This window comes from Brachyistius frenatus, unplaced genomic scaffold, assembly GCF_029030835.1.
Source record: "Brachyistius frenatus isolate BFR_SWC_R1_liver_20210118 unplaced genomic scaffold, ASM2903083v1 Contig_331, whole genome shotgun sequence".
NCBI classification, from domain to species: domain Eukaryota; kingdom Metazoa; phylum Chordata; class Actinopteri; family Embiotocidae; genus Brachyistius; species Brachyistius frenatus.
The window spans coordinates 1-23,707 of record NW_027210930.1 but is presented as its reverse complement, the minus strand read 5'-3'; the positions used below and the strand labels follow the sequence as shown (position 1 = coordinate 23,707).

At 39.2% G+C, this 23,707-nt stretch overlaps 3 protein-coding genes and 1 non-coding gene across 4 annotated transcripts; 2 read left to right on the top strand and 2 right to left on the bottom strand.

Moving 5' to 3' along the window:
• Positions 1–4,024: 4,024 nt before the first annotated feature.
• On the top strand, positions 4,025–7,795 carry pbk (PDZ binding kinase). Its single transcript, XM_069723492.1, has 7 exons — positions 4,025–4,077; positions 4,661–4,822; positions 4,979–5,118; positions 5,391–5,560; positions 5,684–5,813; positions 6,668–6,853; positions 7,476–7,795. The coding sequence occupies exons 2-7, from the start codon at positions 4,662–4,664 to the stop codon at positions 7,703–7,705; spliced, it is 1,017 nt and encodes a 338-aa protein (XP_069579593.1). The 5' UTR covers positions 4,025–4,077; position 4,661; the 3' UTR covers positions 7,706–7,795.
• Positions 7,796–8,272: 477 nt separating this feature from the next.
• On the bottom strand, positions 8,273–14,456 carry esco2 (establishment of sister chromatid cohesion N-acetyltransferase 2). Its single transcript, XM_069723494.1, has 15 exons — positions 14,383–14,456; positions 13,446–13,511; positions 13,017–13,171; positions 12,627–12,924; positions 11,960–12,230; positions 11,776–11,876; positions 11,479–11,584; positions 10,848–10,905; positions 10,683–10,725; positions 10,237–10,381; positions 9,911–10,042; positions 9,578–9,667; positions 9,293–9,436; positions 9,023–9,207; positions 8,273–8,922 (listed from the first exon to the last, which is right to left on the bottom strand). The coding sequence occupies exons 2-15, from the start codon at positions 13,496–13,498 to the stop codon at positions 8,790–8,792; spliced, it is 1,914 nt and encodes a 637-aa protein (XP_069579595.1). The 5' UTR covers positions 13,499–13,511; positions 14,383–14,456; the 3' UTR covers positions 8,273–8,789.
• Positions 14,457–15,167: 711 nt separating this feature from the next.
• Positions 15,168–20,626, top strand: ccdc25 (coiled-coil domain containing 25). The gene is made up of 9 exons (XM_069723495.1): positions 15,168–15,359; positions 15,490–15,537; positions 15,671–15,710; positions 15,973–16,024; positions 16,294–16,369; positions 16,482–16,585; positions 18,910–19,112; positions 19,538–19,583; positions 19,871–20,626. The coding sequence occupies exons 1-9, from the start codon at positions 15,176–15,178 to the stop codon at positions 19,898–19,900; spliced, it is 783 nt and encodes a 260-aa protein (XP_069579596.1). The 5' UTR covers positions 15,168–15,175; the 3' UTR covers positions 19,901–20,626.
• A 376-nt stretch (positions 20,627–21,002) lies between these two features.
• Positions 21,003–21,075, bottom strand: trnaa-agc (transfer RNA alanine (anticodon AGC)). Its single transcript has one exon. It is a non-coding gene; the product is annotated as a tRNA-Ala (tRNA).
• Positions 21,076–23,707: the final 2,632 nt, after the last annotated feature.

The following is a 23,707-nucleotide window of genomic DNA, read 5'->3' as shown; positions in this document are numbered from 1 at the left end:
TGGATTGCGAACAGTTTGCACTCTCAGACAAACAGCCAAGTCATTGTACTTTTGTGGTAAATCTAACTTTTATACTCATATACTTTTGTACTCATATTAGTACCCAAAACTAACTACTTGTACTTTATTTGAAAAAAAGTAGGTATCAGTGCATCAGTTAGACTAGTTTGTTTATCCACATAGAGAGCGGTGAAAAAGACTCCTAACCATTTGCATGTTTTATTTTCAAGCGTTGAGAGCAGTGAAAGGAAGGTTTTTCACACTTCTTTCACACAGGCTTGCAAAATATTCAGTAATAATTATCAAGTAATACCAGGTGGAAATCTCCCAGAAACAACAAAAAGGGCTCAAAGTTGCTCCTGAGGAATCTTAAAAAAAAAACCCAAAAAAACAGGTTCTGAAGAAATGCAACAAGTGAGATTAATGTACGCTAATCGCACGTCAAAAAAAAAACCTCCCTGGGAACATGCGGAGCCGGTGTCTCCTCCAGTTGAGCCTCGTCTTACAGATAAATGTATTTGGACTGCAGCGGACCTGCAGCCTATCAGATATCAGCAGGAGAAAACGGTTGTGATGTGATTTCCTGTTTTCGAGGCTCCTCTGACCTCAGATCAAAGCTTCGGCCTCACGGGGTCAAGTTTTAACTTGTAAAAAACAACAACTGGGTGTCACGTGAGACACCTTCGAAAGTGAGAACACAGTACAAACCAAGTGCTCTTAACCAATTTTAATGTGTCGTTTTCTTCCGGTGCGGATTTAAAATGTTTCGGTTGGACAAAGAAAACGTCCCTTCGCCCTCTGTGTATACACAATTCGGGTCGTAGCACACATAAGGGCTAACAAAATGCAAAATGAAGTAAACCTGATTAAAAATATGTGATGCAGTACGTCACCTGAAACTACACAGAGCTTTTTTTTTTTTTTTTTTTTAATTTTTACTTTATGTTCTGTTGACTTGTACCACTAAAATGCTGCATATGCACTGCTGAAATAATAAAATGTAGATTTGTTTAAACAGGTGAACTTTGTTATTGCTGCTCACATGTAGAGGTGAATTGGACACAGACACGCCAGCAGGTGAAGAGAGACGCGGGAAGTTGACTTGGACGTGTGTGTGTGTGTGTGTGTGTGTGTGTGTGTGTGTGTGTGTGTGTGTGTGTGTGTGCGCGTGCGTGTGAGTCGCACACATGATGGCAGGAGCTGAAGCACGTCGAGGCGTACACCGTGTACGTGCTTTGACTGACAGCTCCGGACAGTAATCACACGTATGAACGTTTCCACGTGTGAAGCAGATGTGGAGGTGATCAGCTGGAAAAAAAATAAATACAAAATCACCTGCTCTCCGAGTAACTGTGAAGCCGGTTTGACCCGTGTCAGCGTGGTTTCGCTTATGCTCCAGGAGGGTAAGACTTCATTACTTTTTATTTGATACGTCCACGTGCGCAGGTATGTAGGTGGAAATACGTTTATACGCGTGTAGGTCGTTGGACGTGTGTTTCAACAGTTTTCTGTCTCTTGAGAATAACTCGAGAATAAGACAAACTCTGATTCGGTATTATTTCTGTAATAGAACCACATGTGACCGTTTCAATGAGACTATTTTCAATCAATTCATCATTTCGAGACATTTTATTTTTTCGCGGTTAGAAACTATGTTGATGTGAACTTTCAAAGTATTCTGATGACATGATTTTAGTTTGTAAAAATGTAGATGCACCCGGTGGTAAAGTGTTGTGTCTCCAGGTCGCCACTGAGTAAAGCCGATGCAGAAGTGCCAAATACTGCAATTCCTCGTATGGCCACTTGGGGCTGGCCCCAAACATGAGTCAATCCCCAGAGACCCACGTGATGCCACATGATCTTTTCGGATACTTTTTTTGTTGTTGTTGTTGTTTTGCTACCTGTTGCTATTTAGATTGATGGAAACAGTGAGAACGAACCAAAACAAAGAGCTAAAAGACACTAGAACGATGTACAGACGTCAACACTACGAGCAACATCTTTTATGTTGCACACACTGATTTGATCCATTTTTAACATCAAAATCTTGATTGTAGCAGCTTTAAATGTTGTGATTGTATTTACTGTCCATCATTCTTCGTTAAGTGTGAATACAAAGAGAAATTCCTATAATGAAAAATGTAACGTCCGCAGTGTATGTGCTATTTTCAGCTAAAAAAAAAAAAAAAAAATACAGCAAGGACACTGCATGAAAAAAATGCACAGCACCTGTCAGGGATGCTGCCAAATAATGAATTATAAGTCTCCACATTTTAATTTACTGTTCACCGCAGGCTACACCATAGTGTTTATTATCCGTAATGAATTTTTCAACAAAGCAGTAAATCAGGGCCGTACCTAGAACAATCAACATCACTCAGCTGCAGCTGTTTGTACATGTGTGAATAAAGCATTTTCTATGATCCTGTAAGAAGCACATCCAGGCCTGAAACTGACCAAAACAACTGGTCCAATTGTTGTGTTTTCCACCACAAGGGAGGAAGATGCCACAACTTCTTCACGACATGACATCCTTCATTACATATAAAACCTTTTGTTTTCAGTGGGTATTTTGGTTGTTGTTTTTACAGGCGGAGGAGAGGAGTTGAACCGGAGGGCAGATGCTGCATGCTGCATGCTGCAGCAACTTCTCTCCTAAGCTGCAGATCTGCGTGATTCCAGATGTAAAAACCCACAACCGGAGAGAGATTTATGTGAATCTTCACGCATAAATCCTGGAAGATCCTAAACGTCAAGAGCTGACATGTCACGACCTCAAAAAGGTGCTCCGCATTTGGTATGTTAAAAGTTTTCTAGGTTAAATGTTCCTGCTTTTAACTAAAGCTGAATTAGGGATAAAAATCTGTTACCACAGAATAGAAATTATTTGAAATGTGAGTGTAATATTCAGGTGTCCACTTGTTTTTTTTTTTTACTGTGGTGCATGAAAGTCACAGATTTCCATCAGTACATATATGAAAGTGGTTCAATTTGAACAATGTCATTACAACTTGTTCTGTTCCAGATGTGTGCATAAAGCAGCATCCTCTCTTTCTTGCTGGCTGCTTGTCTGTGGTCTGACCAGAGACCGACCATCCTTATTCTTTAAAAACGTTGTGCACCACAACATGTGACAGCAGAGCCCACAGACATGAGCTCATTTCGCTTCAGGGGAACGAGGAAGTGGGAGACGGAGAGAGAAAGTCTCTGTCCTCTCTTTCATGTCCAGCTTGTCATCAAACTGCATTCCTGCTCCTCTTCCTCATAATGAAATGGTTATCCCTCCGCACAATGAGGAGACAGCGCTGCAGGACCATCTGCAGTGTGTGTGTGTGTAGGAGATGAAACAAAAATGGGATCGCGAGAGTCGAGGTCGAGAGTCGAGGTCACCATCAGTAGCGAGGAAATTCTTTCAGACAATGTTGGAGAGGCAGCGCGCATAAAATGAAAAGGACAAATCTTTTCCCGTCCGTCCGTCCGTCCGTCCGTCCGTCCATCCATCCATCCATCCATCCATCCATCCATCTATCTATCTATCTATCTATCTATCTATCTATCTATCTATCTATCTATCTATCTATCTATCTATCTATCTATCTATCTATCTATCCATCCATCCATCCATCCATCCATCCATCCATCCATCCATCCATCCATCCATCCATCCATCTAAAAGTTTTTAATGGATCAAATCCGTGATGAAAGTGACTCTTATTACCACAGTATAAATAATTCCGTCCTACTTGCACCTGACGGATCCTCATTTCATAACTTTACTGCCCTCATCTGGCTAAACGCAGTATTACAATTAATTTTTATTACTTTTTAATACGTGGAAATAAACTTGAGAGGCGCCTATATGCTCACTACGTATAACATAGATTTCCTAAAGAGTTTCTAAACAACACCAACAACAACGGGATACAGGTTCCCGTTTGCCGCTTTTAGTTAAATAAAGCAAACGACTTTCGCTCGGTTTGTCCCTCCGCGGCCGAAGTACTGGCTGTCCGCAGTCATTTTGAATGTTCGGCGCGGTTTCACTGCAGCGGTTTGGTTGTCGCGGCGAAGGAGACTCGGGTAACATGTCTTTTTTATTATTACTGAATGAACGATTAACTTACACGTCTTTAAACAAAACAGGAAAACACTGTCGACACATTAACTTTAGCAACTTGCCGAAACATTCGCCGTCAAAGCAAACTTTGCGGTTGACGTGAACATTTTGAGGCGCATTACGTTTCTCCCCGACTCCATTGTTGAAGGCGGTTGAGCCAGACTCTATTCAAAATTTGGCATTTTATTGTCGTTTCACGTCGTCGTAGAGAAAGACAACCCAATACTTACTCAGTAGAGTATGAAATACGTCCGATTTTTAATTCGGCATATATCACATACAGTAAACTGTTATATATTAATGCTTTAAAGCAACATTTTTGCAACTTCACTGATCAGGAGCAACAGCGGCCTCTGTGGCCGCAAGTGGTAATCACACACAAAAACAAAAAACAGAAAATAGTGGATGTAACTTCTGTTCTGAGTCTGTTGCCTGTTAAAATGCAAAACACAGAAAATAAAAGCCTTACCTCTGGGTAAATGTTATGTCGCCGTCTCCCAGTAGGCGTTTGCCCACGTTTACGATCATGTTATCCTTTTTTTACAGAATGGCCTCCACTTCCTCAGACGAGGGCGCGTTCAAAACCCCTCAAAGCATCCGCGTGAGGAGCTTCGTAGGCAACGGCGGGACCCCCATCAACATCCCCGCCTCGCCCTTCATGAAGAAGTTGGGCTGTGGGACCGGCGTCAACGTTTACCTCATGAACAGGTCTGCCGTGCTCCCCGATATCCTAAAGACAAGTTGTTCTTCATAAATTTATCACGTGCAGCTTTATGTTTCTAATATCCTCATAAAAACAACAACATCTACAGTCAAGTATTTGTTTCAAGCACGTTAAACGCGGCGTTGCTGATCAAATCGTAGGGTGGGGAAGCTGAACGCGTCGCCGTGGGCCGTGAAGAAGATCAACAGCAAGTGTGCATCCAAGCAGGTGGCCGTTTACCAGCAGCGCCTCAACGACGAGGCCAAAGTCCTGAAGGGGATCGACCACCCCAACATCGTTGGTAAGAACGGACGAGCAGGCGCGGCCATGAAAATCAGAACATTATGATATTCTCCAATTACACCGTCAATTTCTGACTCGTAGGCCGAAGAAAAAGTCAAAAACACCAACAACAACAACAAAAAATAGCTGCCGTCGTCAAAACGGAGACTAAACTTTCCGATGTCTCGTCTGTAACCGAAACCACCTGGTGTTTGAAAGTCTTGCCGTGTCAGCGGAGTTCATTTTCAGTTTTATTGACGTTCTTTCGCGCCCTTCTCCCCGACGTCGAAGGTTTCCGCGCCTTCGCCACGGCTAAAGACGGCTCCAAGTGCCTGGCCATGGAGTACGGAGGGGAGCGGTCGCTCAACGACCTCATAGAGAAGAGGAAGGAGGACGGCCTGAGCGCCTTCCCCGCCGCCGACGTAGAGAAGGTGGCGCTACACGTGGCCCGCGGCCTGAAGGTGAGTCGTGTGCTTAAAAAAAAAAAAAAAATTTTTTTTAAAAAGGGCGCCTTTTCTATTTTGGTCCTCCGTTTGTACGTTTAAGAAACGAGGAGATCGGGAACACTTTGTTTGTTCGTTCAGTACCTTCACAACGAGAAGCTGCTGCTGCACGGCGACATGAAGTCCTGCAACGTGGTCGTCAGGGGCGACTTCGAGACGGTGAAGATCTGCGACGTCGGCGTTTCTCTGCAGCTCGACGAGAACATGAGAGGTGAACTTTGTTGTTTTGTATTTTTGTTGTTGTCATGAAAACAACCTGCACGCTTTGTACTCGGTGGGATGGGTGGGAGGAGCCTCTTACAAAGCTCTCTGCTCATGTCCAAACACGTCAACATAACAACAACAATATACTCTATAACTCGAAAACTATAGAAAATGTGTCCCCCCCCCCAAAAAAAAAAAAAAACACATTTGTATTAACATTGAATTTTTCAAATCTCTAACCATCGATATTGGCATATTAAAAGTATTTCTCCTATTTAGTTTAAAAAAAAAAAAAAAATCCAGTTGTTGACTTGATTTTAGGCCTTTTAGTGCGTTTGATTTTATTTTTTTTCCCGAGGAGCACTCGGACGGTTTCGGAGCATAAACTTTATTCCACAGTGTCGATTTTTAAAATATCAGTAAACTGGCGAACGTTCAGTCTCGAACCACGCGGGTCTTGTTTTCTGCTCACAAGTGGGATTAATCAGGGATTTCAAGCAACAAACCCCGGCAGAGACTTTTTTGGCTTGAAACGGTTTGTTTACAGCCGTTGATTTACTTTTGTTTTTGTGCCCGGACGCAAATATAAATTCCATTTATCCGTGGGTCTCGACAATTTTCGACTAATTGAAAACTCCTGGATCCCCCCCACCCGCCTCTCCCGCATGCAGATTCAAAGATCACCAGAATTGTACGCAAAATAAAATTTGTCATTTTGGGTGACGCCATCGTGGCAGTACGAGACAAATTGATTGTTTGTGTTGCAAATTAAATTGCCATCGTCTCCAAATATGGTTTCGGTTTAAAAAATATATATATATATATATATATATATATAAAAACATTCCTCTCCGTGCTCAGTGTCGGACCCCAAAGCGGAGTACATCGGCACGGAGCCGTGGAACCCGAAGGAGGTTTTCGAGGAGGGCGGCGACATCACCGACAAGGCCGACGTCTTCGCCTTCGGTCTGACGCTGTGGGAGATGATGACGCTGGCCATGCCTCATCTGGACATGCTGGACGCCGAAGGTGATGGTGGTGGTGAAGGTGAGGCGCTCCGTGGCCGATAGGGGCGTTTCGTTTGAACGTCGATTTGCACGACTTACGTTTGCTCGTAATTAAACACGAAGCCGGTAATCGATCAAATGTTTCAGGCAATTTTCAAGAAGAAAAAAAAAAAAAGTACAAAAGTTTGCTGGTTTTAACATTCAAATGTGACAATTTGCCGTTTTTGGTTTTATATGATAGCAAATTTTATATATTTAGTCAGACAAAACTAGAATGTTTAAAAAAAAAAACAACAACTTTTTTTAAATGTTTAATTTCCTGATTAATCGATTGAGGGAAAAAAATTCCCCAAATTTGCTGGTTTTAACATTCAAATGTGACAATTTGCTCATTTTTGTTTTATATTCGAGCAAATTTAATCTTCAATCAGACAAAATAACATTTTCGACCTTAAAAAAAAAATCTTAACATTTCTAGACTGATTGATTACAAGAAAGTGGCGGAAATCAATAATGATTTGTAGCCGCCTGCACAATTCATATTCTGCTCAAAACTCTTGTTTGTGTAAACTCGATGTCTGGAGTGCAAAATGAATCAAAACGAGCAGAAACACTCGGACATCCAGACAAGGATGAGTAAAAGTCCCGTGTCCGTCCTTCAGAGGACTTCCTGGAGGACAGCTTCGACGAGGACGCCTACTACGAGCGTCTGGGGACGCGGCCGCCGCTGGACGCCGCGGCGCTCGGCGGTTCGTACCGCCGGGCGGTCGAGCTCTTCTATCTCTGCACGGAGGAGAAGCCCGAGAGGAGACCGTCGGCCGCGCAGATCGTGGAGGCGTTGGAGAGCAACGCGCCGCTGGACAAGACGACGGAGGTGATCGTCATCGACTGAGTCACGCAAAGTCCTCGTCAGAGCAGGTCGGGAACACGCCGGGATGTTTTCATTCATTATTACTTTTTTTTTTTTTATTTTCTGGTCGGAGCTTCTTTTTTTTTTTTTTTTTTTTTTGCATTAATCAAGAAACTGAAACTTTCTCGAGAAAAAGCTCGAGGGTCTCGTTCAAACGTAGAAAATGAACTGTAAACTATCCGTTGACATTTTCTTCTTCTTTGTATGTTTTGGTCTTTTTTTTCTATCGTCTTTTTATTGTTGTCTTTTCTTTTCTTTTTACTTTCATTACCTTCTGCTGTCTGTATATCTGTAAAATTCTCCATTACATTAATGATCAATAAATTAGACTTGAAGCAAAACTTACTGTATTTTTTTTTTAACTTTTAAATATAAAGTATTTTAAAAATGACAAATTAATATTCGTATTTAAAAGCATTCGATGACGCTTACGTCCCCTTTGCTCGTTCCGGAGCTTTCATCCGGTGTGTGTGAAACATTTTCAATGAGACGAGGAAGATTCAGAAACCAAAAGGCAAAACGTTTATTAAATCTATTTACAACTCGGGGAATGCGCCAAACAACGACGGCATGCGCTTTTCAAACAGGTCTGTATCTGTAAATAAACATATTTTCCTTCTGAAGCGCCCGAAAAAAAACAAAAACAAAAACAAACGATGTCGATATGAACGCGAAATGTTCAAAAGGAGTCAAAGCAACATGTGAAAATCCTCAAATCGCTGCAGGTTTAAACTATATCCAGCAAAAAAAAAAAAAAAAAAAACTGAAACATGCACGACATCCAACAGCAAAACGGGCAAAACTGAATATAAATACCGAGCGATGTATCGTAAACCTTTAAAAACGAGTTCATCCTGAACACGGTGTTTTATAATTACACATCCGAAGCTTAAACGCGGGAAACTAAAGCCGCCGAGTCGGCACGGAAAAACCCACCGATGTCAACAGCTCCGGCTTTGCGATGTGAAAGACGACTTTAACAACTGCCTGAAGATCTTGTGAACGTGGTACTTCAGAAGAAAAAAAAATCGGCACCTGGAACTCCTCTTTCTTCTTTTTCCGAACCTCACGCGACGAAGTTGTAGACGAGGAAGGTCGGCGTGCCGCAGTACTTTGTGGCGAACTGCTTCCCGTCGGGCGTCGGATCGGAGAAGGCGATTTCGTCCTTGGTGAGATGACTCCCGTAGACGAAGGAACTCCTACGGGGACACAAAAAAAAAAACAACGTGAAGAGTTAAATACCGACGTCCGGTATTTTAGATTTGAGACGGTGAAGATTTGACGACGCGGCGTCGTTACCGGACGGTGTCCAGCATGCGGGTGGCGATGCAGCGCCGCCGCGCCAGGCTGAAGACCCAGATCCGACTGATCCCGCACAGCGCCGGCTCCGGCACGGTGTCGCAGCACCAGGCCCGGTGCCGCTCCATGAAGTCGTCCTTCCTCATGTCCTTGTGTCGGTCCGGCTGCTCGAGGACTCTGTAAGCCTGAAGAATGAGGACGGTTACTAAGAGTTACGAACACGCGACGGAGGAGGGGGAGGAGGGGAGGGGGGGGAAAAAACCCGCCGACCTGTCGTATGGGCTCGGCGACCAGACATCCCACCACCATTCGCTCCGTGTTGATGAACAGGAAGGTTTTCGCCTGCGTCGGCCGGCTCAGAGTCACCTGCTGGAAGCCCAACTCGTTGTCGGCGACGCGCCGGACGTCCTCCGCCTGAAGACGAGGGAAGAGAAAAACAACAACAACACGAACATCAACTTTAAAAGCTTTTGTTTAATCCTTCGTTTGTCTCGTCGCTCGTTTTTTTTTTTGGGGGGGGTGGGGGAGTCGGTTTAACCGCGTCCTCTCTCGCACCTTTTTGACGGCGTATTTGGGATCGTCCGGCATGACCAGGAGAATTTTTCCATCCCAGAACTCGGCCACCACCCGCTCCTTCTTCCAGCCCTGGAAACAACAAGAAGGAAGAAGCTGCAGCAATTCGCAAAATAATTTCAGCCCCCGTGAAACAAGAGATCAAGTAACTAAATCACGAGAAAAGAAAAGACGCCGACGTACAAAAAAAATTGGACAAATCTGCTCCACGAGTGTTACGTTTTAATTTAAAGCACTAATCAGACTTTAATAAACTGAAACGGGAGTTTTTCTACACCCGAGTGTTCAGAGAGACTGAAGGAGGGAAGTTTTTACCACAAATTTGATGGATTCCAGGAAGCGCTGGTGAAACTGGGTGTGTTGAAAGTTGTCCTCTGGGTTTTCGGCGCTGTAAACCATCCCGCACGAGCTGCAGGTCGTCGCTCCGAACTGCTTCTGACCTGCATCCTGATGGCGAATAAAAAAAACAACAACAACAACAGAGATAAACACAAACACAGGAGGACAAATGTTTTAAAAAAGTAGACAACACGCTGAATTATAAAATTCAACTAAAACTATTTATATTGAATATTGGCTCCCCCAAAAATAAACCCAGCTTAAATCTTAAAATTGAAAACACACAGATGACGGTGACTCACGATGATGAGCTGGTCGTCGTCCAGCTTCTCTTTCCTCCGGCGGGCGCTTCGCTCTTTCGCCGCTGCAGAAGGAGTCTGCAGTAGCGGCGTGCAGCCAGAGGGGGTGCTGCAGGACACCAGAGGCAGCAGAGAGGCGTTCTTTAACCTGCAGGACGAAAAAAGTCAAATTAAAAAGAAGTATATAAATATATATATAGTAGTGTTTGTTTTAGTTTATAAAAAAAAAAAAAATCCCCTAAATACTTCTGATGTGACTTTATAAAAAAAAATGCATGTAAATAAATAGCATTTTTTTCTTTTTAAACCATAATAACTAATTTTTGTACAATTGCGTTAAACAAACTGGTCTTATTAGTATCAACCTTTACACCATCATGTTTGATAAAAAAAATTAAAAAAAACGTTTCCACTTATGAAGTGTTGAAATGTAAAACAAACTTTCTCACTTTTTAGAGGCAGAACCAAATATGGGGTAAACGGCTGCCGAATCTGGAGGACATAAAAACATGTTAAAATAAAGCTCGATATTTCAGAACATTAAAATACAGCGAGAGTTTTTTTTTTTTTTTTTTTTTGTGCAGTTTGGTTTGTGGCTGAAACTTGGTTCGTACCTTTGGGGGGGCTGATGGGGCTGAAATCACTCAGGTCTGAGATGCCGTCAGAGTCACCCTGCGAAACAGAGTTCAATATTAATCCCAAAAAAAAGAAGTAGGTTCACTTAGTTTTCAGATGTCAAAACGCCCGTTATTCAGACAGAAATAATTTAAGGTTTTTGGGATTTCTGCTTTGACTAGACAGGAGACTCCCAGCAGAGACGTAGTCATGTGTTCGGTGTCTTTAAATTAAATTAAATCCTCACTAACGGTGCGAGAACGAACCGCGCCGCCCTGCGGCGCTATTTACAGAACCAGAAAGTAACACCACAACGGAACAAATATAAAATAAATAAAGATCACGCCAGCAGAATTGTTTCATCATATTTCTTTAATTTCTGTAACGATCGCGTCATTTTTTTTTGTTGAGTAAAACATCTTTTCAGAGTCGACGGTAATAAAAGAAAATCAGTTGCGCAACCTTTCGCTGCTTTAATGTCGGCCGATATAAACAACGTTATTGATAGAAATAAAACAGGCGGCATCACACGTGTTTTTTTTTTCCCGACACCCTGATAACTGAATGGCACTTATTATTATTTTTATTATTATTATTATAATTATAATAAACTCAGGAGACAATACGTACCCAAGTGTTGGATAATGAGGCTGCAGATGCTGAACTCGGCGTCCTCGACAACACGAGCTTCAGCGTCCGGGTCGGCGCACGTTTTTCCGTCAACATTGTAGGGCAGCTGAGGGAGGAAGATGAAGATTATTAATCACCTGGATTGATTGCTTTGAATTCAATCAAATCAATCGTCATAGATTCTTATGCAGACAATTTTTTTTGGCAGGAATTCACAGATGTCTCGTGCTACATTAAATGTTTTTTTATTTGCAGGAAAAAAATAATAATAATCAAGGAGGGGAAACTTAAAAGCACCTCAACGGCTGCGGAGTTTCCGGCTCGTCGTTGTCAGAGTCCATCCAGTCTTTCAGGTCAAACTCTGCTCTCTGCTTCTTCTCGGCCGGCCGGACGACCGCCTGCAGGAAGCAACCGGGATTAAACTCTAAATATTAACAAGATAATGTTTGTTCCTAGGAAAAAAAAGAAAACGCTCACAAACCTTCGGCACTTGTTTCTGCTGTCGGTTTGTCGCCTGAACATCCTGCTGCTTCGGTTTCTCGCTCTTCGCCCGCGACGGGACGTCTTTGCTTCTCGCCGGGGCCGAAGCCTTCGCCGCAGACTTCTTGTACATGGACGTGGCTTTCTTTCCCGTTCCGAAGAACGCGGCTCCGACGAAGATCTTCGGTTTGGGCTTCAGGCTGCCGAACATGACGGTGGCCGCTTTCTTGGGCTCCGGCGGTGCGGCGGGTGTCGGTTTAACGGCAACGCTGCTGCAACGATTAGAGAGAGAGAAAAAAAATATACGCGGTAGAGACAAGTTTAGCAAAAACAACAACAACAACATGCGTTTTGTTGTTTTATTTGTTCAGGTGAAGGTGAAACACTTAACAATTGAACCGACTTCAACAATGAAAATAACCGCGACAGAAAAGGACAAACCGAACACCATCTACAAACAAGAATCTATTCAGTTCATTAGAAAAAGCTTGAATGGAAAATGTTGCTTTTAACCAGGTCATACTGCGATTGTGTTAAATTTAATATTGACATTAATAACGGGTTCTTGTAACTAAATTGAAATCCTGAACATTGAAAGCGAAAACACCCTCGAGATCCCAGAAACTACGAAGAGACACTCGGCGACTCGGACCGAGTGAGAAACAAACCTTCTGCTGATTTTGGACGTCGTGGAGCTTTTGACGGCCTTTTCTCCCCCGTTGTTAAATCCAGCCGCCGCCTTTCTGGGTTTCCTGCCTCCCTTCACGTTCTTCTTCTTCTTCGTCGTCGTCATCTTCTTCTTCTTTTCCGGCTTTTGGGCCGAAGCGGGCGTACAGACGGGGCGAGAGGGCCGACACTCCTTGACCGCCTTCCTCTCCAGCGGCGTGAGGTAGACGGTCTTCTGCCGGCCGTAGAAGGAGCTCGTAACCAACGAGCGTTTGAACGGAGACTTACGGGGCGATGAGCCTTTTGGGGGAAAAAAAAAAGACAAAATACGGAGATGAGGACGAGAGTTCGACTCCCGATCAAACAGAAACCGGCGCGTCTCTTCGGTCTACCTGCGGACTTACGGGGGGATTTCTGTGGCGAGGGACAAGCGTCCTTCTCCAGACGCCCGACTGGCTTCTTCCTGGTCGGAGACTGCCGGGGCTTTGATGGAGATCTCCTCTTCACCGGCGACGGCTCCTCTCTCACCGCCTTCTTGGCCAGGTGACTAATGTTTTAGGGATCAGATGAGAAATAAAGTCAGTTTTTGACTTTAGATGGTTTTTTTTTTTCTTACTTAGTTTTGGTTAAATAGTATTTTAGTTAGTGCGGGTTTGTTTTGTAAACTGGGTAACACGGCACCAACGTGAGCACGTGGTTACTTTAACAAGAGGCAGCAGGAAATATTATTCTTTTATGCAACTTGTATTATCACACGTTCGGATAAATAATAATAAAACAACAACTTTAGGAAATATCAGTTCCTTGTGTTCATATCTTACCCGTCGGAGTCCAAAGAGGACAGCTTTCTCTTCCTGGTCGTAGTGGGCATCATTTTAACAAAGTACCTACACACAGAGAAACATCATGAGGTCATCTGAGGACACAAAACTTTTAGCTTTGAAAAGAAGACCAACATTTACCCTCCGATATATTTATAATGCCATAACAAGATGTGCAAGAAGATTAAGAAATGCTTCAAGCTCTGTTATTCTTACAGTCTTTAAAGATGGAGTGATTTTGATGCGCTGCTTTGTGCAATTTCTAAATAATCTCTGCACCTGCTGCAAAGACATTTTGCTTTTCAAAAATCCCCCCCCTCCCCAAAAAAAAGGTACAATGAGGATTTTGATAAAAAGAAAAAAAACAATTATTCCACAATATTATTTGAGACGTAAAGAAGCAACGCAAACTTCCCATCAGAGGTCGGGAAAGGTCACAGAGCGCAACGCAGCTTAACGTGATGATTGACGTTAAATCGACTGATTTTCTGCAGGACTTTGGTGCGGCTGGTAAACTGCACCCCGCAGATGAGGATTGTTGATCAGGCTTCTTCATGTGCCACCATACTATTAACGGATTTTTATTTTTATTTTATTTTATTTTATTTTTTTTTATCTCGTCTGTGCACAACTAGGACTTATGTCGGCGCTGGGTTGGTTTAGCGGGACTTGTTAGCGCTTATTTAAGAGCAAAAGTGGAGGCGAAGCGCTACTTGGCGGGATGATGAGCTGATACGAAGGTGACTTCTGCCTCCATTACGAAAAAGCAAAGCGCGTCGACATCCACGAACAAATAAATAAAATGGCTTTAAACGTGAGCTCGTTCCGACCGGGTGAACACTTCATAACGTGACGGGAAAATACGTCATTTATCCAAAAAAAAAAAGACAAGCGAAGTAACGAATCACAACAATAAAGTACGCGTTACTCTTCTTACCGAACACGTTTCCGTCGAGCAACATAAAACGCAAAAAAAAAAACCACAAATGTTGGTTTAAAGTTTTGAGTCTCCGGCTTCTTCTTCTGCCCGCGTTTCTTCTCCGTGTGTTTTGAACAGCGCGCGCCAGCCGGGAAAAAAAAAACACACGCGAACCGGAAGCGGAAACAGTATATATATATAGAGATCCTTAATCGAGTTACTATCGTAAAAGAGTGGAGAGACTTCTGGTCCTCGCCTTTCACAATAAAACATCGGTCGCAAACGTTTTTAATGAATTAATTGCCGAACATTTTGATCAATTACTAATTATTTCAGTCATTTAAAAATGCTAGTTTTCTGCTATTTTTTAAATTATTTTTTTTAACTGTTTTCTGACTTTTATACAAATAGCAATCCGTTATTAAAGAAAATAACTTTACTAAGTACTGTGTAAAAAAACAAACAAACAAACAAACAAAAAAACCCTGATTGCGTTTTTCTGTGTTTTGTACTCTATTCTGAAAATAACAATCTCAGACATGTTTTATTGTCAATGTAACATTCGCGAAAGACATACAGAGAGATCGAAATATTGTTTCTCACATCTTAAAAAAAAAAAGCACGAACGATTTAAAAAGACATATTAAGTACATTTTTTTTTTTTATTTTTTTAAACAGTGAATATGTCTTGTCCGTGCGCGAACGTCGGGCTTTTATTTTGTAGCTAAAAGTGTGTCCTTCCGGTCTGCCGCGTGCTAACGGTCGTCAGCGTCGCTCTGCCAACGAACAACTTCCCGGGTCAAACTCGTACATGCGAAAAAAAACAGTGACAGCAGCGGCGCTCACACACGCCCGCGTCCTCGGTTATAAACGTGTTCGGCTTTCAAACTTCTCACGGTCGCCTCGTTTCACCTCCCGGCGGCGACTTTTAATCCCCTTTTTTTTTCTTTTTTTTTTTTTTTTTTTAAAAATGGTGTTTTACTTCACGAGTGCCGGTGAGCGCCGCCGCGGGGCGAGCAGCGGTGTTAGCTGGTAGCCCGGTTAGCTCGGTCCTCCGCTGCTCTTTTATGTTGTTGTTGTTGTTGTTGTTTTTTAATTGTCGGTATCTTGTTTTCTTTTTTTCAGCGGTGAACCCTCCCTTCACTATCTACATGGGAAAAGACAAATATGAAAGTAAGACTGTTAACGTTTGATCACTCGCACGCCCTTTTTTTTTTTTTTTCCCCCAACGCGCGTGCTGCCTCTTATTGTATTATTATTATTATTATTATGTTGAATAAAACAAATCAGCTGTTGTTGTCAACAGATGAGGATCTTATCAAGTACGGATGGCCCGAGGACATCTGGTGAGATTATTTGTCCTTACTGATGTACGATTTGTCTCCTGTGTAAAGAGACTCAAATGCTCAATAAAAGTTGAAAACGAGAAAGATAAATAAATATTAAAAAAGTATAAGAAATACAAACAAAATTTATTAAAAACGTAGAATTAAATTTCAAGCATTTTTTTGTAATTTTTTTTTTTTTGTAATTTGTTGTCATAAAGTAGATTAAAAAGTTCAGAAACTTAAAATGTATTTGAACTAATGACTTTTTCCTGACATCCAGGTTTCACGTGGACAAACTGTCCTCAGCTCACGTTTATCTGAGATTGCAGAAGGTAAGAAAGAGACCGAGAACGACTCTTAAAATACATTAATTTAAACGCAAGTTCACACTCCTGTTTCCAGCTTCAAAATATTCAGGTTTTGCTGCTATTATTTATTATTTGTCTCGTGTGAAGCTTAAAAGTCTGTTTGGACAAAACTAATATGACGTGATTTATGAAAAGAAAATAATCTAATTCATGAATTATCAGTTATACGGTGGTAAAGGGACGTTTGAGTCTGTGGTCACGCTGTGATTGTTCTCGCGTGGTTTCATTTCCAGGGTCAGACCATCAATGATATTCCTCCAGAGGTGCTGATCGACTGCGCACAGCTGGTGAAAAACAACAGCATCCAAGGTGGAGGGGAAAAAAACAACCTGAATTATTCAGTCAAAGCTTCTTTATGCTGTGTTTTTGTTTTTGTTTTTTTGTTTTTTACACCTGTGTGATTGTGTTATTATGTTGTCAGGCTGTAAGATGAACAACATTAATGTTGTTTACACACCGTGGGCCAACCTGAAGAAAACGGGAGACATGGACGTCGGACAGATCGGCTTCTTTCGACAAAAAGAGGTCAGAAAAACCACAGATATATAAAAAAAAATTAAAAACCACTAGATAGATAGATAGATAGATAGATAGATAATCTTTATGAATCCCACAAGGGAAATTTTGTTATTACAGCAGCATGTGCAGACTTTTACACTTTTAAAATGTACATTATATACAACTTTCATACAAATAAAAATAGAATAATATAAAATTTAACTAAACTAAAAAAAAAAAAAAAAATTTAAACAATGTTAAAATGTACATTAAATACAATTTACATACAAATAAAAATAGAATGATATTAAATTTAACTAAACTAAAAAAATATTTTAAAAAAATTTAATGTTAAAATGCACTTCATATACAACTTGCATACAAAAAAAAATAGAATAAAATTAGATTTAATTAAACAAAAAAATGTTTTAAAAACCTTTTGAAATGTACTTTATATACAACTTTCATACAAATAAAATAGAATGATATTAAATTTAACTAAACTAAAAAATATTTTAAAAATAAATAAATATGTTAAAATGCACTTTATATATAACTTGCATACAAATAAAAATAGAATAAAATTTGATTTAATTAAACAAAAAAATGTTTTAAAAAACTTTTAAAATGTACTTTATATACAACTTTCATACAAATAAAAATAGAATAATATTAAATTTAACTAAACTAAAAAATATTTAAAAATATATAAATATGTTAAAATACACTTTATATACAATTTACATACAAATAAAAATAGAATAATATTAAATTTAACTAAACTAAAAAAAATTTTTAAATTAATGTTAAAATGCACTTTATATACAACTTGCATACAAATAAAAATAGAATAATATTAAATTTAACTAAACTAAAAAATATTTAAAAAATATATAAATGTGTTAAAATGCACTTTATATACAATTTACATACAAATAAAAATAGAATAATATTAAATTTAACTAAACTAGAAAATATTTAATAAATATATAAATATGTTAAAATGCACTTTATATACAATTTACATACAAATAAAAATAGAATAATATTAAATTTAACTAAACTAAAAAAAAAAAAATTAAATTAATGTTAAAATGCACTTTATATACAACTTGCATACAAATAAAAATAGAATAATATTAAATTTAACTAAACTAAAAAATATTTAAAAAATATATAAATATGTTAAAATGCACTTTATATACAATTTACATACAAATAAAAATAGAATAATATTAAATATAACTAAACTAAAAAATTTTTTTTTTTTAAATTAATGTTAAAATGCACTTTATATACAATTTACATACAAATAAAAATATAATAATATTAAATTTAACTAAACTAAAAGATTTTTTTTAAATTAATGTTAAAATGCACTTTATATACAACTTGCATACAAATAAAAGTAGAATAATATTAAATTTAACTAAACTAAAAAAAATTTTTTTTAAATTAAATATGTTAAAATGCACTTTATATACAACTTGCATACACATAAAAATAGAATAAAATTAGATTTAATTAAACTAAAAAATGTTTTAAAAAACTTTTAATGTACTTTATATACAATTTACATACAAATAAAAATAGAATGATATTAAATTTAACCAAACTAAAAAAACATTTTTTTAAATTAAATATGTTAAAATGCACTTTATATACAATTTATATACAAATAAAAATAGAATAATATTAAATTTAACTAAACTAAAAAAAAAAAAATTTTAATTTAATGTTAAAACGCACTTTAAATACAATTTACATACAAATAAAAATAATATTAAATTTAACTAAACTAAAAAAAAATTTTTTTTTAATTAATGTTAAAATGCACTTTATGTACAACTTGCATACAAATAAAAATAGAATAAAATTAGATTTAACTAAACTAAAAAATGTTTTAAAAAAATTTTTAAAATGTACTTTATATACAACTTTCATACAAATAAAAATAGAATGATATTAAATTTAACTAAACTAAAAAATATTCAAAAAAATTAAATGTTAAAATGCACTTTATATACAATTTACATATAAATAAAAATAGAATAATATTAAATTTAACCAAACTAAACTAAACAACAGTGCAATGGTGTTATCGAAGTGATGGATTTGACCTTAAGGGTTATTGAACATCTTGGTCATATTGATCATATTGATCATATTGATCATATTGATCGTATTGATCATATTGATCGTATTGATCGGGCAGGAATGATCTCCTGTATCAGTCCTTGTGACAGCAGAGCTGGAGGATTTGAAATCAAACCAAATCCTTTTTCTCTGCATCACGAATCTGAAACGTCTGCCGGCCGCATTTCATGTTTTTTGTGCCGCTCGTTTCGCAGGTGAAGATCGTGGCGGTGGAGAAGAAGGTCAACGAGATCGTGAACCGTCTGGAGAAAACGAAAGTGGAGCGGCTGCCCGACCTGGCGGCGGAGAAGGAATCCAGAGACCAGGAGGAGAGGAACGAGAAGAAAGCTCAGCTGCAGGACCAGAAGAAGAGAGAGAAGGACGAGCAGAAGAGGAAAAAAGAGATGGAGGAGCTCAAGTAGGCGGGGCGTTGCGCAACATTTGAATCAAATCAGCTGACTGTGCAAAAGCTGCATTCTGTTAAATGGCAAATTTAATCAGCACAGATTTTACAGTAGAAATCATTATATTCAGTCTCTGCCCAGTTCACTAAACACAAGCTTTTTATGTAAATAAGTCGTTAAAGAACAGAAACTAAATGATTTCAGGAATCATTTAGTTTCTATGAATTGACATTTCTAAACTTTGGGCGTTAAATATCCTGAGTTTCTATATTAAATAAATTAATTTATGAATGTCAGATCTGTTTTCAGGTGACACAGTATAACACAGAACATCTGGACTCGTTCTCCAAACACTTTTTATTTAACTTTTTTAAATGTACTGCATACACGCTGTATTATAAATGCATCTTTAGTAATGTATTTGTTTCGGTTTCTCCAGGAACTACACTTCACTGATGAAGAGCGACAACATGAAAACGAACGAGGTGATCACATGACCCAACCGACCAATGGAGATCAGACGCTTTTTAATCAATTTGAATTAGACGGGAGAAGTTAGTTTGGCTATCCAAGAGTTTACCAGAATATACATATAGGGTGGATAAAAATACAAAAATTGTACACACATTTTTATTTGCACCTGTTAAAACTCCAGATCAACTTGGAAAATGTACTCGTGAAAAGTTGCAGTTTATAAATTTACAGTGTTTTCAGATTAAATAGACTTTGGCTCCGGTAACGTCTCTCAACTGCGTCCCCGTGTTTTCTGCAGGACGGCTACGACTCGGACGACTTCATGTGAGAGGTGGAACAAAAACAAAAACACGAGGCAGCAAGCAGACGGGCGATCTGCTGTCGGGACGCTCTCCTCCCCCTCCCCCTCCTCTTCCTCCTCCTCCTCTTCCTCCTCCTCCTGCTGCTTTTGCTTGCTGTAACTCTGCACTGACATTGAGTGGGGTTAAAAAAAAAAAATGGAAAAAGAAAAAAAACACGAGCAAACAAAAAGACATCACGGATCCCTTTTTTTTTGCTGTCGGATAATACTCGGAGCAGAAAGCGAGCCGGGCGAGGGGACGGCGCCGGGACTTGAGAAAAACTGCTTTCACACCAAACCGAGGCTGGCTGGACGTCTTCATCTGGAGGCGGGGGAGGAGGGAGGAGAGGACGCTGCACACGAGGAAGGAGCACGGGAATATTACAGAACAGCTCAGATAGCAGGACAGTATTTGACGGCGTTTAAACCGCCACATCCACGATGCTGATGTCTGTCTGGCGTCCGTATGGGGGCGTTTTTGTTTTAGGAGGCCGTTTAAAACAAGCGTTCTGTTGAGGCTGCAAACCCGCCCGCCTCCTTTTTTTTTTTTTTTTTTTTTTCTCTCTGTTCATTTCTTTGCATGTCAGATTTTACTCGGTGTATGAATTAAAACTCGCAGCTGTTGTCAGGAATTGACGCCACGGCTGCGAAATGTTCACGTGCATTAAAAACGGTGCCAGTCTGTCGCTTCGGTCGCACGGCGCAAAAACTTTATTTGCTGTAGTTTTGATGTGTGATCAGAAAATTTCAGGTGCATAAAAAGACACAAAGAGAAAGTCACTTTAATCAAGGAACTAAACGTGGCACCATAATTAGCCATTTTAACAACAAGGGGGCAATTAAAATGTGGGAAATATGCATGTAGTTTACTGTCTTTAATCAATTTAATTATTTATGATCAGAGGATAAGGACTCATTTAGAGGTGTAAAACATTTTAGGCTGTTACAAAGCTTACAATCTCAAACAGAGACAATGAGACCTAAACTAGAGTCACTTCTGAGTTTAATTTCATACTTTGACTGTTTCTTTGCTGAAAACATACTTAGTGTCCAATAACTAATAAAAGGAGAATGATGTTTCAGTAATATTTGGAGGATGCGGGCATCGATCCCGCTACCTCTCGCATGCTAAGCGAGCGCTCTACCATCTGAGCTAATCCCCCGTGCGGATTCATCTGGATGACGTAGGGATACACGTCACTAGACTGGTCCTTAGAGAATGGTTTTAATTTGCTGTTGTAGATGTCAACAGTTGAAAAGTTACTAATACTGTGAGTAGTTTATTTATATGCGACATGCTATAGTATGACTTTTTTTATGAAATCTTGGACGACATGCTATAGTATGACTTTTTTATATAATTTTAGACGACATGCTATAGTATGACTTTTTTATATAATTTTAGACGACATGCTATAGTATGACTTTTTTATAATTTTAGACGACATGCTATAGTATGACTTTTTTATAATTTTAGACGACATGCTATAGTATGACTTTTTTTTCATTGTTTTGAAGACATGCTATAGTATGACTTTTTTTCATTGTTTTGAAGACATGCTATAGTATGACTTTTTTATATAATTTTGGACGACATGCTTTAGTATGACTTTTTTATATAATTTTGGAAGACATGCTATAGTATGACTTTTTTATGAAATCTTGGACGACATGCTATAGTATGACTTAATATAATTTTGGACGACATGCTATAGTATGACTTTTTTATGAAATCTTGGATGACATGCTATAGTATGACTTTTTTATAATTTTGGACGACATGCTACAGTATGACTTTTTTATAATTTTGGAAGACATGCTATAGTCTGAATTTTTTATGAAATCTTGGACGACATGCTATAGTATGACTTTTTTATGAAATCTTGGACAACATGCTATAGTATGACTTTTTTATAATTTTGGACGACATGCTACAGTATGACTTTTTATAATTTTGGAAGACATGCTATAGTATGACTTTTTTATATAAATTTTGGACGACATGCTATAGTATGACTTTTAATTTTATAATGCTATAGTATGACTTTTTTATGAAATCTTGGATGACATGCTATAGTATGACTTTTTTATATAATTTTAGACGACATGCTATAGTATGACTTTTTTATATAATTTTGGAAGACATGCTATAGTATGACTTTTTTATATACAGTTGAAACCAGAAGTTTACATACACTGTGCAAAAAGACACATAACACTTTTTTTCTCACTGTCTGAAGTTAAATCAGACTAAACCTCTCCTGTTTCAGGTCCATTAGGATTACCAACATTATTTAACTTTTGCTAAATGTCACAATAATGAGAAAGAGAATTTCTTAGAGAATTTTATATTACTTTCTTTGAGGTCAAAAGTTTACATACACCAAAAGTACTATGTCTTTAAACAACGTGGGCAAGCCCAGATGATGATGTCATGGCTTTTGAAGCTCCTGATAGGTTAACTGACAACATGTGAGTTAATTGAAGGCACACCTGGGGATGTATTTTAAGGCCACACCTCAAACACTCTGCTTCCTTGTTTGAAATCATGGGAAAGTCAAAAGAAATCAGCCAAGAAATCAGGGAGAGAATCGTGGAGCTCCACAAGTCTGGTTCATCTTTGGGTGCAATTTCCAGATGCCTGAAGGTGCCACGTTCATCTGTGCAAACAATTATACGCAAGTATAAACATGGGAATGTCCAGCTATCACACCGCTCAGGAAGGAGACAGGCTCTGTGTTCCAGAGATGAACGTGTTTTGGTCCGACATGTGCAAATCAACCCCAGAACAAAAGCTAAAGACCTTGTGAAGATGATGGCTGAAGCTGGTAAGAAAGTGTCATTATCCACAGTAAAACGAGTCCTGCACCGACATGGGCTGAAAGGCTAATCAGCAAGAAGGAAGCCATTACTCCTAAAGAAACATAAAAAAGCCAGATTACAGTTTGCAAAAAGACACCAAGACAAAGACCTTAACTTCTGGAGACATGTCCTGTGGTCTGATGAAACTAAAGTGGAGCTGTTTGGCCATAATGACCACCGTTACATTTGGAGGAAAAAGGGGGAAGCTTGTAGACCTGAAAACACCATCCCAACTGTGAAGCATGCAGGTGGCAGCATCATGTTGTGGGGCTGTTTTGCTGCAGCAGGAACTGGAGCTCTTCATAAAATAGACAGCATCATAAAGAAAAAACATTACCTGGAAATATTAAGGCAACATCTCAGGACATCAGCCAGGAAGCTAAAACTTGGGGGCAAATGGGTCTTCCAAATGGACAATGACCCTAAGCATACTGCCAAAATAGTTAAAAAGTGGCTGGAGGACAACAAAGTCAATGTCTTGGAGTGGCCATCACAAAGCCCTGACCTGAATCCCATCGAAAATTTGTGGGCAGATCTGAAAAGGCGTGTGCGAGCGAGGCGGCCAACAAACCTGCCTCAGTTACACCAGTTCTGTCCGGAGGAATGGGCCAGAATTCCAGCAGAGTACTGTAAGAAGCTTGTGGAAGGATACCCAGAACGTTTGACCCAAGTCATGCAGTTCAAAGGCAATGCTACTAAATACTAAGGAACTGTATGTAAACTTTTGACCCTGAAGAAAGTAATGAAAAATTCTCTAAAATATTCTCTTTCTCATTATTGTGACATTTTGCAAAAGTTAAATAATTTTGGTAATCCTAACAGACCTGAAACAGGAGAGGTTTAGTCTGATTTAACTTCAGACAGTGAGAAAAAAAAGTGTTATGTGTCTTTTTGCACAGTGTATGTAAACTTCTGGTTTCAATTGTAATTTTG

Coding starts and splice junctions, on each gene's coding strand:
- pbk (XM_069723492.1), top strand. CDS start 4,662: ATGGCCTCCACTTCCTCAGACGAGGGCGCGTTCAAAACCCCTCAAAGC. Junction 5,814..6,667: donor GCTCGACGAGAACATGAGAG/GTGAACTTTGTT, acceptor CTCCGTGCTCAG/TGTCGGACCCCAAAGCGGAG. Junction 6,854..7,475: donor AGGTGATGGTGGTGGTGAAG/GTGAGGCGCTCC, acceptor TCCGTCCTTCAG/AGGACTTCCTGGAGGACAGC.
- esco2 (XM_069723494.1), bottom strand. CDS start 13,498: ATGATGCCCACTACGACCAGGAAGAGAAAGCTGTCCTCTTTGGACTCC. Junction 12,231..12,626: donor ACGTCCAAAATCAGCAGAAG/GTTTGTTTCTCA, acceptor TAATCGTTGCAG/CAGCGTTGCCGTTAAACCGA. Junction 10,726..10,847: donor CCCCATCAGCCCCCCCAAAG/GTACGAACCAAG, acceptor TATGTCCTCCAG/ATTCGGCAGCCGTTTACCCC.
- ccdc25 (XM_069723495.1), top strand. CDS start 15,176: ATGCGAAAAAAAACAGTGACAGCAGCGGCGCTCACACACGCCCGCGTC. Junction 16,586..18,909: donor GCTTCTTTCGACAAAAAGAG/GTCAGAAAAACC, acceptor CTCGTTTCGCAG/GTGAAGATCGTGGCGGTGGA. Junction 19,584..19,870: donor ACAACATGAAAACGAACGAG/GTGATCACATGA, acceptor TGTTTTCTGCAG/GACGGCTACGACTCGGACGA.